This window comes from Scyliorhinus torazame, chromosome 11, assembly GCF_047496885.1.
Source record: "Scyliorhinus torazame isolate Kashiwa2021f chromosome 11, sScyTor2.1, whole genome shotgun sequence".
Lineage (NCBI taxonomy): Eukaryota > Metazoa > Chordata > Chondrichthyes > Carcharhiniformes > Scyliorhinidae > Scyliorhinus > Scyliorhinus torazame.
Window position 1 is genome coordinate 249,713,185 of NC_092717.1, and position 20,782 is coordinate 249,733,966.

The following is a 20,782-nucleotide window of genomic DNA, read 5'->3' on the forward strand; positions in this document are numbered from 1 at the left end:
GAATGACGCCCCTGGTATCTGGTGTGGAGTTTCTTCGCATTGTTTTGCAGGTTTAAGTAAATCTGTGTTTGAAACATTTCTAATATTAATTTCAGACATTCCATGCTGATATTTGTCATCCTGTTTGTGTAGAATTGCTACTTTGACCATAACATCGGGAGGAAACAATGCTTCTGTCATGCACTCAACAGCACAGCTGCGAAAGTCCCCAGGCTGCTTTTGTTTAACTGGGTGGGGATAAGTGAATGATTTGATAGGAGTGATTAAAATTTGAAAGAATAGCAAAGGTAGGTAGAAACAGACTATTTTCAGTGCTTGAGGGATCTAAAATAGAGTCTAGAGTTTCACAGCATAAAAAGAGGCACTTTGGCCCATCCTCTCTGTGCCGGCCATCAAACACCTATCTATTCCAATCCCATGTTCCGGCACTTGGCCCGGCATGCTATGCTGTTTCCAGTGCTCATCTAAATGCGTTGTAAATGTTGTGAGGGTTCCTGCCTCTACCACCCTTTTAGACAGCGAGTTCCCGATTCCCAACACCCTCTGGGTGAAAAAGATGTCCTCAAATAAATCCCCTGCCCTTTGCCTTAAATCTATTCCCCCTGGTTATTGACCCCTCTACTAAGGGGAATAGTTTCTTCCTATCTACCCCATCTATGTCCTTCATAATTTTGCACATCTCAACCAGCTCCGCCCTCAGCCTTCTCTGCTCCAAGGAAAACCATTCCGGTTTACCAGCCTCTCTCCATAGCTGAAACACTCCAGCCCAGGAAACATCCTGCTGAATTTCCATTGCACCCTTTATAGTGTAATCACATCCTTCCTGCAGCGCGGTGACCAGAACTGCACACAATACTCGATCTGTGACAACCTTTTTGTACAGCTCCATAAACTCTCTTCTCTTATATTCTGTGCCTCAGCTCACAAAGGCAAGAATGATATGCCTTATTCCCCACCTTATTTTAAACTAATGTGGCAGGGGGATGGGAACCAGATTAGGAAGTTAGAGGTCAGTAAAGAGGCAGCAACTAAAGCCAGTAAGGTACGAGATAATAAACTCAATGTGACTAAGGGGAAGAGTAGACAGGGAAGAGATGATGAACGCAAAGGGACAGGTGGTCTGAGGTGCATTTGTTTCAATGCGAGAAGTGTAGCAGGTAAGGCAGATGAACTTAGGGCTTGGATTAGTACCTGGGAATATGATGTTATTGGTATTACTGAGACTTGGTTAAGGGAAGGGCAAGACTGGCAACTAAATATCCCAGGGTATAGATGCTTCAGGAGGGATAGAGAGGGATGTAAAAGGGGTGGAGGAGTTGCATTACTGGTCAGAGATAATATCACAGCTGTGATTAAGGAGGGCACGATGGGGGATTCGAGCACTGAGGCAATATGGGTAGAGCTAAGAAATAGGAAGGGTGCAGTAACATTGTTGGGACTTTACTACAGGCCTCCCAAAAGCGAGCGTGAAGTAGAGGTACAAATATGTAGACAGATTTTAGAAAAATGTAGGAGCAATAGGGTGGTCGTGATGGGAGATTTTAACTTCCCCAACATTGAATGGGACTCAGGTAGTGTTGGAGACGTAGGTGGAGCAGAATTTGTAAGGAGCATCCAGGAGAGTTTTTTAGAGCAGTGTGTAAATAGTCCAACTCGGGAAGGGGCCATACTGGACCTGGTATTGGGGAATGATCCGGCCAGGTGGTTGAAGTTTCAGTCAGTGATTACTTTGGGAATAGCGATCACAATTCCGTAAGTTTTAGAATATTCATGGACAAAGACGAGAGTGGTCCTAAAGGAAGAGTGCTAAATTGGGGAAAGGCCAAGTATAACAAAATTCGGCAGGAGCTCGGGAATGTGGATTGGGAGCAGCTCTTTAAAGGGAAATCCACATTTGAAATGTGGGAGTCTTTTAAGGAAAGGTTGATTAGAGTGCAGGACAGACATGTCCCTGTGAAAATGAGGGATAGAAATGGCAAGATTAGGGAACCATGGATGACAGGTGGAATTGTGAGACTAGCTAAGATGAAAAAGGAAGCATACATAAGATCTAGGCGACTTAAAGCTGATGAAGCTTTGGAGGAATATCGGGAAAGTAGGACAAATCTCAAACGCGCAATAAAGAGGGCTAAAAGGGGTCATGAAATATCTTTGGCTAACAGGGTTAAGGAAAATCCCAAAGCCTTTTATTCGTATATAAGGAGCAAGAGGGTAACTAGAGAAAGGATTGGCCCACTGAAAGACAAAAGAGGGAATTTATGCGTGGAGTCAGAGGAAATGGGTGAGATTCTGAATGAGTACTTTGCATCGGTATTCACCAAGGAGAGGGACATGACGGATGTTGAGGCTAGGGATGGATGTTTAAATACTCTAGGTCAAGTCGGCATAAAGAAGGGGGAAGTTTTGGGTATTCTAAAAGGCATTAAGGACAAGTCTCCAGGTCCGGATGGGATCTATCCCAGGTTACTGAGGGAAGCGAGGGACGAAATAGCTGGGGCCTTAACAGATATCTTTGCAGCATCCTTGAGCACGGGTGAGGTCCCAGAGGACTGGAGAATTGCTAATGTTGTCCCTTTGTTTAAGAAGGGTAGCAGGGATAATCCAGGGAATTATAGACCCGTGAGCTTGACGTCAGTGGTAGGCAAACTGTTGGAGAAGATACTGAGGGATAGGATCTATTCACATTTGGAAGAAAATAGACTTATCAGTGATAGGCAGCATGGTTTTGTGCAGGGAAGGTCATGTCTTACAAACCTAATAGAATTATTTGAGGAAGTGACAACGTTAATTGATGAGGGAAGGGCTGTTGATGTCATATACATGGACTTCGGTAAGGCATTTGATAAAGTTTCCCATGGCAGGTTGATGGAAAAAGTGAAGTTGTATGGGGTTCAGGGTGTACTAGCTAGATGGATAAAGAACTAGCTGGGCAACAGGAGACAGAGAGTAGTGGTGGAAGGGAATGTCTCAAAATGGAGAAAGGTGACTAGTGGTGTTCCACAGGGATCCGTGCTGGGACCACTGTTGTTTCTGATATACATAAATGATCTGGACGAAGGTATAGGTGGTCTGATTAGCAAGTTTGCAGATGATACTAAGAGTTGCAGATAGCGAGGAGGACTGTCAGAGAATACAGCAAAATAGAGATAAATTGGAGAGTTGGGCAGAGAAATGGCAGATGGAGTTCAATCCAGGCAAATGCGAGGTGATGCATTTTGGAAGATCTAATTCAAGAGCGGACTGTACGGTCAATGGAAGAGTCCTGGGGAAAATTGATGTACAGAGAGATCTGGGAGTTCAGGTCCATTGTACCCTGAAGGTGGCAACGCAGGTCGATAGAGTGGTCAAGAAGGCATACAGCATGCTTGCCTTCATCGGACGGGGTATTGAGTACAAGAGTCGGCAGGTCATGTTACAGTTGTATAGGACTTTGGTTAGGCCAAATTTGGAATACCGCATGCAGTTCTGGTCGCCACATTACCAGAAGGATGTGGATGCTTTAGAGAGGGTGCAGAGGAGGTTCACCAGGATGTTGCCTGGTATGGAAGGTGCTAGCTATGAAGAAAGGTTGAGTAGATTAGGATTGTTTTCGTTGGAAAGACGGAGGTTGAGGGGGGACCTGATTGAGGTCTACAAAATTATGGGAGGTATGGACAGGGTGGATAGCAACAAGCTTCTTCCAAGAGTGGGGGTGTCAATTACAAGGGGTCACCATTTCAAGGTGAGAGGGGGAAAGTTTAATGGAGATGTGCGTGGAAAGTTTTTTACGCAGAGGGTGGTGGGTGCCTGGAACGCTTTGCCAGCGGAGGTGGTCGAGGTGGGCACGATAGCATCATTTAAGATGCATCTAGACAGATATATGAATGGGCGGGGAACAGAGGGAAGTAGATCCTTGGAAAATCGGTGACAGGTTTAGATAAAGGATCTGGATCGGCGCAGGCTGGGAGGGCCGAAGGGCCTGTTCCTGTGCTGTAATTTTCTTTGTTCTTTGTTCTGATCTCCCTATCGTGCTGCCTTCAAGGATCTGTGGACATGATCCCCAAGGTCCCTTTGGTCCTCTATTCCCCAGCATCCTATCATTCACTGTGTATTCCTTTGCCTTGTTAGTACTCCCAAAATGCATTACCTCACACTTTTCAGGGTTAAATTCCATTTGTGACTGTTCTGCCCGTCTGGCCAGCCCCTCTATATCGTCCTGCAAACTAAGGTTTTCCTCTTTGTTATTTACCACACCACCAATTCTTGTGTCATCTGTGAACGCACTGATCAAACCCCTCAAATTCCCATCTAGATCATTAATGTACACCACAAACAGTGAGGGACCCAGCAGCAATCCCTGTGGTACACCACTGGACACAGTCTTCCAGTCACAAAAGCAACCTTTGACCCTCACCTTCTGCAACCTGCCATGAACCAATTTTGGATCAAATTTGCAAGACTATGGGCTCCATAGTGGACTATGGACTATGGGGAGAATATGCAAGACTATGCAAGATCCCATGGGCTCCTACCACCTTGATCAGTCTGCTATTCGAGACTTTGTCAAAAGTCCATGTGAACAAAATCAACTTCCCTCATCTATACACCGAGCCACCTCCTCTCAAAATTCAATCACATTTGTTCGATATAATCTCCCCCTGACAAGGCATGCTGATGATCCTTGATTAAATAAATAAAAAAAAATAATAAATCCTTTCCTCTCCAAGTGGAAATTAATTCTGTCCCTCACAATTCTTTTCCAATAATGAAAGAACATATTAAATGTAAAATTCTTCAGGCAGAATCATAGAATTTACAGTGCAGAAGGAGGCCATTCAGCCCATCGAGTCTGCACCGGCTCTTGGAAAGAGCATCCTACCCAAGGTCCACACCTCCACCCTATCCCCATAACCCAGTAACCCCACCCAACACTAAGGGCAATTTTTGGACACTAAGGGCAATTTATCATGGCCAATCCACCTAACCTGCACATCTTTGGACTGTGGGAGAAGACAGGAGAAATTATTTTACACAGAGATGTGAGGCCATAGGAATTAATTAACAGAGTCAGTGATAGAAGCAGGGCCATTGGAAAAGAAGTGAGATAGATGATGGGATGCAACAAAGGATAACAGGATGCTGGAACCAGGCAGGCATTTGGGATTTGAGGCACTGTTGATGCTGAGAAAGTGATTGTTTCTGCCCTGCAATTTCAGTGTAATGCCAGGAATTAAGTCCATTGTATCCTTTTATGGTCTCTTACAATCTCTTTTGGAAATTTATATAAATATTTGCTAACAAATGTTTAAATAAAGTGACCGAATGAAAAACAAAATGTTTAATTGTGCACCATTCCCTTGTTGAAAATAAGATGCAACAATAATGCAAACAGAAACATAAATAACCTCCTTCAAATCCCAGCAAATTCTATTCTTATTTAATAATAATTTACACTCCGCATTGGCAGTCAGTATCGAGCACAACACCTGCTGTTGGGAAAGTAAGCTGATGCAAATCCAAATAGATGCGTGCCCTGAAATCTTACACAGTTTCCACCCCCACCTTCAGTTCCTCCTCAAACCTGCCTCTTTGAGCAAGCTTTTGATGACATCTTCTTGTTTCCTGGTATGGTTCAGCCTCCACATTTTTATTTAAGCCCCTGTGAAGTGCATAGGATAATTTTTCTGGGTTGGTAATTCCTCTCAGTGAGCGAGTCATTACCAGAGCAGCCATCCATTATGCAGAGTAGCTGATGTCCAATGCATTGGAACTGAATATCCAGCACTGCTCATTCAATATTGTCTTGCTGCACCGCCCAAGACAAATCTCCACCCCTAAAGGTCAAATTTTATCACTGTCCACTATTGTTTCATCCCGTGCCATCCCTCGCACCATCACCGTGATTGATGCTTGGAATCAATCCAAATTGTGAAATGTATCTATATTCTTTATTACACAAGGCTTTATTTTTTATTACATTCTTGGAGACAAACAGTGAATATGACAGGTATGAATAACGTGACACACAACCACATAATCCTTTACAATACAAACCATTATAGGCTTACATAAAGTAATTGAAGATTTGCAAGCCACATTTTAATACTTATAATAAATCCTCTCTCAGAACAATAAAAGACAAATATAAGGATGTGGTTTTTGACACACCCATGTTGGCAGACTCTGAACATGATGCTTGTGCTGAAAACATACATTGGTGTTGCCAAAATGCACCACCCTGAATTAATCCAAGAAGAAAAAAAAGCTTGATATAAATAAAAAGTGCAATTCCAGTAATGTCTTTATCAAGATACTCAGAATCATAGTTAATTAAAATCACAGTTAATTAAAATCATAGTAAATTAAAAACATACTAAATTAAAATCGTATTAAATTAACTTTCAAAGGCAGTATAATTTGCTCTTCATTTGATTGTTCCAAGCTTACACCAAGGAATTGTCACCTTCCATATCTTCACCATCACTCCGAGCAATCTCTTGCATTGTGGGGGCTAAGTGGCACAACACAATTGGTTCATAATTTTTGGAATGTGTGGTTGACACAGGATTGAATGCGGGAAATACCGGTTTGTGGAACTTTGTTTTAAAGGAGTGAATGTGAGTTCCTCGGTAAACATTGTAGAAAGACAGGCGCCCCTCATCGTAGTCTAAAAATAATCCCAAGCGTTCGCAGTTGTGGTCTTTGATGTTTACATCGAGCAAGATGGACTCATCAGCATGGAGTGCATAATACTCCTTGTCAACCAGCTGGAGGGACCATGAATGTTTGTTCTTTCCCAGAACAGTTTCTTTCCTTTTACCTGTCCTGGCGATGGAGGAGTAGGTGACACCGATGTTCCACCCATCCTTGTTCCTCACTTTTATCTCCCAGTAGTGTTTTCCCAATGAGAAGCTCTCATTCGCGAGAACGTTGGAAGAACATTCAAACCGCATGGGATTGTTTTGGACACGAGCGGGTGTGGGGCTATATTGCACAGAACGTAGATCAAATGACAAAGTCAGATTCTTGTGTGCTGTGCTCTCATCAAAGGTAATATTTCTTGAATCTGTAAGATATTAACAAAATGCTGTTACTAAAACTTGAAAATGATTATTATTGGTACATCTAAGTGTTTAAATCTATACAGTACAACGAGGGTGGACATGTGATTCGGCTGCACAGCGTTCCTGGACCTGGCTGTGAGATGATAGTGGAGAGGTCATGACACTGATGCATGATCAATTGGACAAAGACGAGAGTTGAATACAACTGAGGCTTTATTGCTCTGAAATGCGTGGCCTCCCACAGCAGCTGGCGAAATGGCTGCTGCACGGAGGACACACATATTTATACTCCGCCTACTGGGCGGAGCCAGCAGGCAGGGACTACTGCCGTACCTGTGGTACAGGTCCTACCATACATCACCTAATATAGGTGCAACAGTGGTTTACCACATTCACCCCCTGTTAAAATTGAGTCCGGTGGGGCTGGTGGAGAACTATATACAGCAATTGAATTTACAGGTACAATATTTGCAACTTTTTTTAAATTTTGAAGTCCAGTGAACCTGTTAGAGGTTTAACCGGTCCGGATGTGCTGGTGGTGGCGATGCCGATGCTGGTCTGGTCGTCGGTGACTCCGGGAGCGTGCCGAAAACCTCTTCATCCTCGGGCGTGGGCCGGGGGAGGACTGATGGTCCCTGGGGGGGGGGGTTGCTGCTGGGAGCGCCTGGGGAGGGGGAGGTGGAGCCGGGCCGGAGGGGTGTGTGTGCGTGGAACCTGCTTGTGCCAGGTCCCTGAGGGAAACAGTATCCTGGCGGCCGTCGGGGTACGCCACGTAGGCATACTGGGGGTTGGCATGGAGCAACTGCACCCTCTCCACCAACGGGTCCGCCTTGTGGAGTCGGACGTGCCTACGGAGCAGGACTGGTCCTGGAACTGCGAGCCAAGTCGGGAGCGACACCCCGGATGTGGACTTCCTGGGGAAGGCAAAGAGACGTTCATGGGGTGTGTTATTCGTAGCGGTGCACAGTAGCGACCGGATGGAGTGCAGTGCATCAGGGAGGACCTCCTGCCAGCGGGAGGCTGGGAGGTTCCTGGACCATAGGGCCAGGTGGACGGCCCTCCAGACCGTCCCGTTCTCCCTCTCTACCTGTCCGTTTCCCCGGGGGTAATATCTGGTCGTCCTGCTGGAGGCGATACCCCTGCTGAGTAGGAACTGACGCAGCTCATCACTCATGAATGAGGATCCCCTGTCACTGTGGATGTAGGCGGGGAAGCCGAATAGCGCAAAGATAGTGTTGAGGGCTTTGATGACGGTGGCAGACGTCATATCGGGGCATGGGATGGCGAAGGGGAACCTGGAGTACTCATCGACCACACTGAGAATATACGTGTGTTGGTCGGTGGAGGGGCGGGGCCCTTTGAAATCCACGCTGAGGCGTTCAAAGGGGCGGGAGGCCTTCACCAGGCGCGCACGGTCTGGCCGGTAGAAGTGCGGTTTGCACTCCGCACAGACCTGGCAGTCCCTGGTGATTGTCCGTACTTCCTCGACGGAATAGGGCAGATTGCGGGCCTTAATGAAATGGTACAACCGTGTGACCCCCAGGTGACAAAGGCTGTCGTGCAGGGCCCGGAGTCGGTCTACCTGTGCGCTGGCACATGTACCTCGGGATAGGGCGTCTGGGGGCTCGTTCAGTTTGCCGGGGCGATACAAAATCTCGTAATTATTGGTGGAGAGCTCGATCCTCCACCGCAAGATCTTATCATTCTTGATCTTGCCCCGCTATGTGTTGAACATGAAGGCTACCGACCGTTGGTCAGTGAGGAGAGTGAATCTCCTGCCGGCCAGGTAATGCCTCCAATGCCGCACAGCTTCAACGATAGCTTGGGCCTCCTTTTCGACGGATGAGTGCCGAATTTCTGAGGCATGGAGGGCGCAGGAAAAGAATGCCACGGGCCTGCCTGCCTGATTGAGGGTGGCGGCAAGGGCGACGTCCGATGCGTCGCTTTCTACTTGGAAGGGCAGTGTCTCGTCTACTGCGTGCATCCCAGCTTTGGCAATATCAGCTCTGATACGGGCGAAGGCCTGTTGAGCCTCGGCCGTCAGGGGAAAATGGGTGGACTGTATGAGTGGGCGGGCCTTGTCCGCGTAGTTTGGGACCCACTGGGCTTAGTATGAAAAGAACCCCAGGCAGCGTTTGAGGGCCTTGGGGCAGTGAGGGAGGGGTAGCTCCATTAGGGGGCGCATGCGGTCGGGATCGGGCCCCAGAACTCCGTTCTGGACCATGTAGCCGAGGATGGCTAAGCGGGTTGTGCTGAACACGCACTTCTCCTTGTTATAGGTGAGGTTTAGGAGAGAGGCGGTGCGGAGGAATTTAGCAAGGTTGGCGCGTGGTCCTGCTGATCATGGCCGCAGATGGTGACGTTGTCTAGGTACGGAAACGTGGCCCGCAAACCGTACCGGTCGACCATTCTGTCCATCTCCCTTTGGAAGACCGAGACCCCATTGGTGACGCCGAAGGGAACCCTGAGGAAGTGATTGGGACGACCGTCTGCCTCGAAAGCGGTGTATGGACGGTCCGCCTTACGGATGGGAAGCTGGTGGTAGGCGGATTTTAGGTCTACCATTGAGAAGACCCGGTACTGCGCAATCGGATTGACCATATCAGATATGGGTGGGAAGGGGTACGCGTCGAGCTGCGTATACCGATTGATGGTCTGGCTGTAGTCCACGACCATTCTGTGTTTCTTCCCAGTTTTGACCACTACCACTTGGGCTCTCCAGGGGCTGTTGCTGGCCTCGATGATGCCTTCCCGAAGCAGCCGCTGGACCTCGGACCTGATGAAGGTCCTGTCCTGGGTGCTGTACCGTCTGCTCCAGATGGCGACAGGTTTGCAATCCGGGGTTAGATTTGCGAAGAGGGAAGGTGGATTGACCTTTAGGGTCGCGAGGCCGCACACAGTGGGGGGATGTAGGGGCCCGCCGAATTTCAGGGTTAGGCTCTGGAGGTTACACTGGAAGTCCAGGCCGAGTAGTAGGGCAGCGCTGAGGTTAAGGAGGACGTAGAGGCGGAAACCGCTGAATTCTAGGCCCTGGACCGTGAGTGTGACCGTACAGTACCCCCGGATCGCCACGGAATGGGATCCGGAGGCCAGGGAAATTCTTTGATTGGCGGGGTGTACCGCGAGGGAGCAGCGCCTTACCGTATCCGGGTGGATGAAGCTTTCGGTGCTCCCGGAGTCCAGCAGGCAAGAGGTCACGTGTCCATCGATTGGTCGATGCGGTGGCCAGGTTGTGCGGACGAGACTGGTCGATGGTCACTGAGGCGAGTCGTGGTCGGTCGTCGCTGGTGTCGGATGATGGTGTGCCCGGGGGGCACGGGTCCTGGAACGCTGGTGGTGCCCATGTGCCGTGGGGGAGACAAGATGGCGGCACCTGAAGATCTTGGGGAGAACAAAATGGAGGCGCCCACGGGCCGCACGTGTTGAGCGGAGAGGAAGATGGCGGCGCCCATTGTGCGTAAACGAGGGGTGTGGGGGGCGATAGTGGCGTCTGCGCGGACCTGGCACATTGCGCCGAAGTGCCCCTTCTCACCACAAGCCTTACAAAGGGCAACGTGGGCCGGGCAGCGTTGGAGGGGGTGTTTCTGCTGGCCGCAAAAGTAACATCGGGGACCCCCAGGGTTAGCTGGCTGACGTGTGGCGCAGGCGTATTGGCCGGGTAAGGCCCCCGCTGGGGCGGCCGTCTGTGGGGTTTACGATGCGTAGGAGCGGTGGGCCGCACGGCTGGGGGGCGCAGACCTGAATATTGCGCGAGGCGACCGTCATAGAGAGCGCTAGCTTCTTTGTCTCTGTGAGATCGAGCATGGCCCCCTCTAGAAGTCGCTGGCGTATGAGGTCCGACCCAATCCCCGTAACAAAAGCGTCCCGCATAAGGAGGTTAGAATGTTCAGTGGCCGTAGCGGGCTACTAGCCACAGTCCCGGACTAGTGGGATTAGGGCCCGCCAGGAGTCTTCTATGGACTAACCAGGGAGCTGAGAGCGAGTGGTGAGTACGTGTCTGGCGAAGAGCGTGTTCGTCCGCTGGGCGTAATTTTCTTTAAGTAGCGCCGTGGCTTCGTCCAGGCTTTCCTGGATCAGCGGAAAGACGTTGGAGCTCAACCTCGAGTACAGCATCTGTATTTTCTGAGCCTCCAGAACAGGGTCTGGTGCAGACCTGATGTACGCCTCGAAACAAGCTAGCCCGTGCTTTGGCGTCGCGTGATTGCGGATCCAGCTGCAGGCGAACCGGCTTGATACGGAGGTCCATCTTCTGAAAATCTTAGAGCAATAAATTGATGCACGATCAATTGGACAAAGACGAGAGTTGAATACAACTGCGGCTTTATTGCTCTAAGATGTGTGGCCTCCCTCAGCAGCTGGCGAAATGGCTGCTGCACGGAGGACACACATATTTATACTCCGCCTACTGGGCGGAGCCAGCAGGCAGGGACTACCGCCGTACCTGTAGTACAGGTCCTACCGTACATCACCTAATATAGGTGCAACAGTGGTTTACCACAGACACTAGATTCATAACCAAGCAGTCATTAGCAACCTCTACCAACACCACAATCTTCCAAGGTCTCTGCGCGCTTCCAATTCTGATTTCTTGCCTAATCTGAATTTTAATTGCTTCTCTTTTGTGCCTGTGCCTTCAGCTCTCTAGACCTTCAGCTCTTCAAGAACTCCCTCCCTAAACTTCTGTACGTCTCTCTCTTCTAACACAGTCTATGATTTCGGTCATTTGTCCTAATTTTCCTCATGTGACTTGTCAAGCCTTGCAAGCGACTCTGTGAAGCGCTGTGGGTTGTCTTACTATGTTCAAGCTGCCATCTTTATGCACATTGTTGTCATTAGGCCAAGTTGCACCAGGACAAGCTGTCACACTTTTGTAAGGGCCCCGAAGAATCCAGCACGAGTTTTAAAGATACAAAATAATAAAGTTTATTTACTATAACAATATATACATAGCAGTAGCAGTAACTTCCCTTGCTACCTTCTCCTTCCTCCTGGTTCCTGGACTGGCCAGCTTATTTATAGTAGGAGTTTCTCCGCCCCCCTCATTGGGGAAGTTCATACTCCCAGAGGATTGTGGGATAATCATTAGTCCCCAGCCAATCGTCAGTAGGCAGGTTATAACATCCCTCCTCCCCAAAGTCCAAGGAATCCACCGTAGGCCCTGGCGAAGGGAGGCGTCGAACTCGTTTGGCCGCAGGCCGGACGCCATTTGCACGCGGCGCTGGATCAGGCGGCGTATAACGAGACGGAGACCGGCGCTTCCGTGATGAACGGCGCGGTTGTACATCCACGGCCTGTGGACCCGAGGATTCCCCCTCTGATTCATCCTGTGTCTCCATCTCGGAGTCAGAGTCTGCTGCCTCCGTCATGTCAGCGTCTCTGTCCCCATTCGGTCCCGTCATGACCTGCGCAGGCTTTGAGTGAGGCACCAGTGGAAGATTTGGAGGACTACCTTCCCTTGTTTCTGGTCTTTGCCGCTGTTGAACTGAGCTCCGGGGGCGGGGAATCTTTTGCGGGGATGATCTTCTGGACCGGACGTGGTCTACATGTTTTCGCTGGAGACGACCCTGGGCTTGCACTTGGTACGATATAGGGCCTGTTTGGCGAAAGATTACCCCAGGAACCCATTGGGCACCACCAGCAAAATTCCGCACGAATACTGGGTCACCGGGCGCAAACTGCCGAATCGGACGATGCTGAGACAATCCCGGTCCCTGCCGTTCTTGTGTGCGACGTACTTTTGCGCCAATGTCCGGGAAGACCATACTAAGGCGGGTGCGAAGTCTCCGGCCCATTAGGAGTTCTGCGGAAGCTACCCCAGTCACTGTATGGGGGGTGGTCCTGTACGTAAACAAAAACCGAGCCAGTCTCGTGTCCATTGATCCGGAAGACTGCTTCTTTAGGCCTCTTTTGAATGTTTGCACTGCACGCTCTGCCAACCCATTTGAAGCCGGGTGGTAAGGGGCAGTGCGGATATGGCGGATGCCGTTCATCTTTGTAAACCTAGCAAACTCCTCACTCGTGAATGGAGTGCCATTATCCGTGACCAGCACCTCGGGGAGGCCATGCGTACTAAACGATAAACGCATCTTTTCAATTGTTGCGCAGGACGTTGTCCCCTGCATCTTATGCACCTCCAGCCATTTGGACTGGGCGTCAATTAGTAGAAGGAACATGGATCCCTGAAAAGGGCCTGCGAAATCTGCATGTAAGCGTGCCCAAGGACGCCCTGGCCATTCCCAGTGATGTAGGGGCGCGGCCGGCGGAAGCTTCTGATGCTCCTGGCAAATGGAGCAGTTTTGGGCCACCTTCTCAATGTCGGTGTCGAGGCCTGGCCACCAGACATAACTCCGGGCCAACATTTTCATCTTGGTCACGCCCGGATGCCCATTGTGCAAGTCTGATAATATCAGCTCCTGGCCTTTTTCCGGGACAACCACATGCGTCCCCCACAAGAGGATGCCGTCTTCCACGCTGAACTCTGACAGCTTGGAGGAAAATGCCCGTAACTCGCCTGGGAGCTGTCTATGCTGCCCACCATACAGGACTATGTGCCGAACCTTTGACAGGACTGGCTCCGTCTGGGTCCACTCACGGATCTGTGATGCCGTGACAGGCAAGGTGTCCATAAAATTTAGGGTTGCGACCACCTCACCGGTCGTGGGGGTCGACATGGGGCCGGTCGATAAAGGCAATCGGCTCAGTGCGTCGGCATTTGCTATCTGCGTACCTGGTTTGTGCTCCAGAGAATACTCATATGCAGCGAGCAACAAAGCCCAGCGCTGGATCCGTGCAGATGCAATGGGCGGTATCGGCTTATCCTCTCTGAAGAGTCCCAGCAGGGGCTTATGATCAGTCACGATAGTGAAATGGCGGCCGTACACATACTGGTGGAAGCGTTTCACCGCGAAAACCACTGCCAGGCCCTCCTTCTCGATCTGCGCGTACTTCTTCTCCGCTGCAGTCAATGTGCGGGAGGCGTAAGCTATCGGTCGCTCGGCCCCGTTCTCCATCTTGTGGGACAGGACAGCCCCAATACCATACGGGGATGCATCACATGTGACGAGCAAAGGCTTTCCCGGATCATAGTGGGTTAGTAACCCAGACGACGACAATTGTTGCTTTACCCGCCGGAAAGCGGTTTCTTGCGGCTGACCCCAAACCCAGGTGTGATTTTTCTTTAGTAGCAGGTGTAAGGGGGCCAGCGTAGTTGCCAGATTGAGGAGGAACTTCCCGTAATAGTTTACGAGACCGAGAAAAGAACGAAGATGCGAAGTGTCAGTCGGGGTGGGGGCATGTTGAATTGCACGCACCTTCTCTGCGACGGGGTGCAGACCCTCGCGGTCCACCCGATAACCTAGGTAGACTACTTCTTTTGCCTGAAATACGCACTTTGTGTGACGTAAACGGACTCCAGCCTCCGAAAGGCGTTTAAGGACAGCCTCCAGATTTTCCAAATGCTCTTGCTCTGACTTCCCTGTAATCAAAACGTCATCCAGGTAGACAGCCACACGTGGTAAACCTCTCAAAATGCCCTCCATAACACGTTGAAAAATTGCGCAGGCAGAGGATACTCCAAAGGGCAATCGTGTATATTCATACAGGCCCCGGTGTGTGTTAATTGTTACATATGGTCGGGAGGCAGGGTCCAGCTCCAACTGCAGGTAGGCGTGACTCATATCTAATTTTGTGAATGAGAGTCCGCCTGCAAGTTTCGCGTAGAGATCCTCTATGCGAGGCATTGGGTATCGGTCGAGTCGGGAAACTGTATTCACTGTAAGTTTATAGTCGCCACACAAGCGAACTGTGGCATCTGGCTTCATTACTGGCACAATTGGTGCTGCCCAGTCAGCAAAACGGACAGGCCTGATAATACCCAAACTCTCCAAACGAGTGAGCTCCCCTTCTACCTTCTCGAGCAAAGCGTAAGGCACTGGGCGCGCCCGGAAATAGCGCGGTGTGGCTCCTGGTTCAACTTGGATACGGGCTACGGCCCCTTTTATTTTCCCCAGACCAGGCTGGAATACCTCTGGGTATCGTCCTAGCACCTCAGTCAACCCTCCAGAAACTGTTTGGAGGATGTGCTGCCATTGCAACCGCAAATGGCGCAACCAGTCCCGACCCAACAGGCTGGGCCCATGGCCACGCACTACGATAAGTGGGAAACGCCCCTCCTGGCGTCCATAGACAACAGGGGTCATTGTAGTTCCTGCAATGTCCAGTGGTTCCCCCGTGTAGGTGGCCAACCTGGCCTGTGAGTCAGTTAGTGTAAGGGTCTGTATACCCTGCTTGATGCGGTCGAATGTCCTCTGGGCAATCACAGAGACCGCTGCGCCAGTATCCAACTCCATCTCCAGCGGGTGGCCATTGACCCGTACTGTCACCTTAATGGGGGCCACACGGGGAGCTGCCACACAATGCAGCTGCAGGCAGTCGTCCTCCGTCTCCACGTCCTCAGGAGTGGTCGCCGCAGGTTCATCCACATGGAATGTACGGCCTCTGGGCTGGTCCCAGTTACGGCCCCTGGGCTGGTCCCAGTTTCGGTCGGAACGACGGCGCCTCTGGCGTCCCCAGGACCGCCGTCCGCGACGGGGTCGGCGCCTACAAGTCTGACACGGACATGGCTCCTCATCCATTGGCTCTGGAGAAGGCTCCCTTCGGGGAGGAATGTCCGATGGCCACTGGCGTCGGTCTGGTCGTTGCCTCGCCCAAGGTACCGCAGGAGTGCGGGGGGACGTTTTCGGACGGAAGGGGTTGCGCCCCAAGGCATGCACTTCCATTCCCTGTAGCTCCTGTACTCCTCGCTCTGCGCTCTCTCAGGACAAGACTATTTGTATTGCCTGTTGAAAAGTCAATGTTGGCTCCGCTAACAACTTTCTCTGGGTGGCCGCATTGTTAATACCGCAAACCAAACGGTCGCGTAACATTTCTGACAAGGTCTCACCATAGTCACAGTACTCCGCAATCCTGCGTAGCCTGGATAGAAAATCGGCAAGGGATTCTCCAGGGGTCCTCTCAGCGGTATTAAACCGGTAACGCTGGACTATCGTGGACGGGGTTGGGTTAAAGTGTTGCCCCACTATATTCACAAGTTCGTCAAACGTTTTGGTGTCCGGCGCAGCTGGGTACGTAAGGCTCCTAATCACCCCAAACGTATGCGGCCCGCAGGCGGTGAGCAATATGACCACCTGGCGCTCATTTTCAGTGATATTGTTTGCCCGGGAATAGTAACGCATCCGTTGTGTGTATTTGTTCCAGCTTTCCAGCGCAGCATCGAAAACATCCAAACGTCCGTACAGAGGCATGGTATAATAGAAAACAACTTCCAACCTGTATCCAACAAAAATCCAGGGAGGTGGCGTCAGCAGTGTAGACAGCTATTCACTTTTACCTTCGTCGCCAGTTTTGTAAGGGCCACGAAGAATCCAGCACGAGTTTTAAGGATACAAAATAATAAAGTTTATTTACTATAACAACATATACATAGCAGTAGCAGTAACTTCCCTTGCTACCTTCTCCTTCCTCCTGGTTCCTGGACTGGCCAGCTTATTTATAGTAGGAGTTTCTCCGCCCCCCTCATTGGGGAAGTTCATACTCCCATAGGATTGTGGGATAATCATTAGTCCCCAGCCAATCGTCAGTAGGCAGGTTATAACACACACTGAATTCAATAACTGGCCATTTGTGGGCTAGCGCCAGAATGATTTGTTAAGCAAAGAATGATTTGATTAATACCCTCAATGTCATTAACCCACACCCCACTTTGTGCACTCACATTCCCACATTCGAGGGAGCATTTTCTTCACAGCCTGGTGGAGCTCCTCTACAGAACCCAGCAGTGATTTCAGTCGCCCATGCTCCGCTGGCATTTCTTTACCAATTGATTTTTGCAAATCTTCAAAAGCTTCAAGGCTAAACAGTATGAAAACAAAGTGAAGATAATGCATTGTTAGAAATCTGCAAGAATTTCATTGGAATCCTTTATTAAAATGGACCACTGTTAGCATTTTTAAGGTGCAAACCCGCCTTTAGAGATCGAGCCCATAATACAGGCTGACGGTCAGGGGGCAGGGCTGGGGGTTGTCAGACTTGGGATTGTCCATTGGCTGACGGCAACATCAGGAAAGGCGATTGGGCGGAGAATCAGTTTGGACGCCAAAAACACTTCTGCCGCCGATTTGACGGCAAACCGTGATTCTCCGTCATTGTAGTAAGTCCACAGAGGCAAAAGTCCCTTCACCTGAATCCCTTTTATCAACAAAACCAACAGTGGTACGTCCAAATGCGTTCAGTTTGCTCTCTACACCGGGAGTGCAGAGGCCCTGGCTCTCCCTGTTGTATACAGAGAAGAGATTTCCTGATTGGACCACTAACTGCACATCCACGGACCACCCACCTGGGCCCCTGGTTCTGCAGAGTGACACAACCATATGCGTGCCCCCATGTACCCGCCCCAACCCCCCCCCCCCCCCTTCCCGAACGCCGACCACTGGCGGCCCACCCAGGGCAACACCCACAGCAGCCCCTAATGAGGGCAGTGCCAGCCAACAGTACCCCTGGCATCAGTGACAGGCGCCAGGGCCAGAGGCCACCGTGGTGCCGGGCACAGGGCCAGGGGTGGGGATGCTGGGAAAGGACATGTAAGGGCAGAGCCTGCAGTGCCAACTGGGGCCACCATCTAGCCAGTGGACCTGGCTGGGCAGGGGGCACCATGTCAACATGTTCGCCTTTCACCCCCTGCAGACAATGGATATTGGATAATCCTGCTGGTCGCCGCAGCCCTGGGGGGGTGTCCTGCGGTTGTCTGAGCGGGTGCTGCCTGAAGAGGAGGAACCTGCAGCAGCGGAGTGGGCAGCAGTGGAGCAGAGTGGGCAGCAGCGGAGTGGGCAGCAGCGGAGTGGGCAGCAGCGGAGTGGGCAGCAGCAGAGTGGGCAGCAGTGGAGTGGGCAGCAGTGGAGTGGGCAGCAGTGGAGCGGAATGGGCAGCAGCGATGCATGCAGCGGAGTGGGCAGCAGCGGAGTGGGCAGCAGTGGAGCGGAGTGGGCAGCAGCGGAGTGGGCAGCAGTGGAGCAGAGTGGGCAGCAGCGGAGTGGGCAGCAGTGGAGCGGAGTGGGCAGCAGCGGAGTGGGCAGCAGTGGAACGGAGTGGGCAGCAGTGGAGCGGAGTGGGCAGCAGTGGAGCGGAGTGGGCAGCAGTGGAGGGGAGTGGGCAGCAGCGGAGTGGGCAGCAGCGGAGTGGGCAGCAGCGGAGTGGGCAGCAGCGGAGTGGGCAGCAGCAGAGGGGGCAGCAGCAGAGTGGGCAGCAGTGGAGCGGAGTGGGCAGCAGTGGAGCCCAGTGGGCAGCAGTGGAGCGGAGTGGGCAGCAGCGGAGTGGGCAGCAGCGGAGTGGGCAGCAGCGGAGTGGGCAGCAGCAGAGTGGGCAGCAGCGGAGTGGGCAGCAGCGGAGTGGGCAGCAGCGGAGTGGGCAGCAGTGGAGTGGAGTGGGCAGCAGCGGAGTGGGCAGCAGCGGAGTGGGCAGCAGCGGAGTGGGCAGCAGCGGAGTGGGCAGCAGTGGAGCGGAGTGGGCAGCAGTGGAGCGGAGTGGGCAGCAGCGGAGTGGGCAGCAGCGGAGTGGGCAGCAGCGGAGTGGGCAGCAGCGGAGTGGGCAGCAGTGGAGCGGAGTGGGCAGCAGTGGAGCGGAGTGGGCAGCAGCGGAGTGGGCAGCAGCGGAGTGGGCAGCAGCGGAGCGGGCAGCAGCGGAGTGGGCAGCAGTGGAGCGGAGTGGGCAGCAGCAGAGTGGGCAGCAGCGGAGTGGGCAGCAGCGGAGTGGGCAGCAGCGGAGCGGAGTGGGCAGCAGCGGAGTGGGCAGCAGCGGAGTGGGCAGCAGTGGAGCAGAGTGGGCAGCAGCGGAGTGGGCAGCAGCGGAGTGGGCAGCAGCGGAGGGGCAGCAGCGGAGTGGGCAGCAGTGGAGCGGAATGGGCAGCAGCGATGCATGCAGCGGAGAGACAGGTGATAGTCGCCCAGGTTGAAGAGCTGGCTGCCCAACAGGCCGAGAAGGCGCTGCATGAGGCCTCGTGTATACCGGCACCGCCTGTCATTCGAGGACGTGCCGGACCAGGCAGCCGTCAGAGACTTTGGCTGAGCAGAGAGAGACAGTACGACATATCCGCCTGGCACCCCGGTGGGTATAGAACAAAGAACAAAGAACAAAGAAAATTACAGCACAGGAACAGGCCCTTCGGCCCTCCCAGCCTGCGCCGATCCAGATCCTTTATCTAAACCTGTCGCCGATTTTCCAAGGATCTACTTCCCTCTGTTACCCGCCCGTTCATATATCTGTCTCGATGCATCTTAAATGATACTATCGTGCCCGCCTCTACCACCTCCGCTGGCAAATCGTTCCAGGCACCCACCACCCTCTGCGTAAAAAACTTTCCACGCACATCTCCCTTAAACTTTCCCCCTCTCACCTTGAAATCGTGACCCCTTGTAATTGACACCCCCACTCTTGGAAAAAGCTTGTTGCTATCCACCCTGTCCATACCTCTCATAATTTTGTAGACCTCAATCAGGTCCCCCCTCAACCTCCGTCTTTCCAAAGGAAACAATCCTAATCTCCTCAACCTTTCTTCATAGCTAGCACCCTCCATACCAGGCAACATCCTGGTGAACCTCCTCTGCACCCTCTCTAAAGCATCCACATCCTTCTGGTAATGTGGCGACCAGAACTGCATGCAGTATTCCAAATGTGGCCTAACCAAAGTCCTATACAACTGTAACATGACCTGCTGACTCTTGTACTCAATACCCCGTCCGATGAAGGGAAGCATGCTGTATGCCTCTTGACCACTCTATCGACCTGCATTGCCACCTTCAGGGTACAATGGACCTGAACTCCCAGATCTCTCTGTACATCAATTTTCCCCAGGACTCTTCCATTGACAGTATAGTCCGCTCTTGAATTAGATCTTCCAAAATGCATCACCTCGCATTTGCCTGGATTGAACTCCATCTGCCATTTCTCTGCCCAACTCTCCAATCTATCTATATTTTGCTGTATTCTCTTACAGGCCTCCTCGCTATCTGCAACTCCACCAATCTTAGTATCATCTGCAAACTTGCTAATCAGACCACATATACCTTCGTCCAGATCATTTATGTATATCACAAACAACAGTGGTCCGAGCATGGATCCCTGTGGAACACCACTAGTCACCTTTCTCCATTTTGAGACACTCCCTTCCACCACTACTCTCTGTCTCCTGTTGCCCAGCCAGTTCTTTATCCATCTAGCTAGTACACCCTGAACCCCATACAACTTCACTTTTTCCATCAACCTGCCATGGGAAACTTTATCAAGCGTCTTACTGAAGTCCATGTATATGACATCTACAGCCCTTCCCTCATCAATTAACGTTGTCACTTCCTCAAAGAATTCTATGAGGTTTGTAAGACATGACCTTCCCTGCACAAAACCATGCTGCCTATCACTGATAAGTCTATTTTCTTCCAAATGTGAATAGATCCTATCCCTCAGTATCTTCTCCAACAGTTTGCCTACCACTGACGTCAAGCTCACAGGTCTATAATTCCCTGGATTATCCCTGCTACCCTTCTTAAACAAAGGGACAACATTAGCAATTCTCCAGTCCTCCGGGACCTCGCCCGTGCTCAAGGATGCTGCAAAGATATCTGTTAATGCCCCAACTATTTCTTCCCTCGCTTCCCTCATTAACCTGGGATAGATCCCATCCAGACCTGGGG

General features: G+C 51.3%; 1 protein-coding gene across 1 annotated transcript in view; it reads right to left on the bottom strand.

The window, feature by feature from the left end:
• Positions 1–5,989: 5,989 nt before the first annotated feature.
• The window catches only part of LOC140386059 (zinc finger protein RFP-like), a 147,058-nt gene continuing 132,265 nt past the window's right edge, over positions 5,990–20,782 (bottom strand). The window contains exons 5-6 of the mRNA XM_072468644.1: positions 16,816–16,952; positions 5,990–7,045 (exon numbers count right to left, since the gene is read on the bottom strand). Of these exons, the coding sequence (XP_072324745.1) occupies positions 6,423–7,045; positions 16,816–16,952 (760 nt within the window). The 3' untranslated portion in view covers positions 5,990–6,422. The remainder of the gene's footprint in view (positions 7,046–16,815; positions 16,953–20,782) is intronic.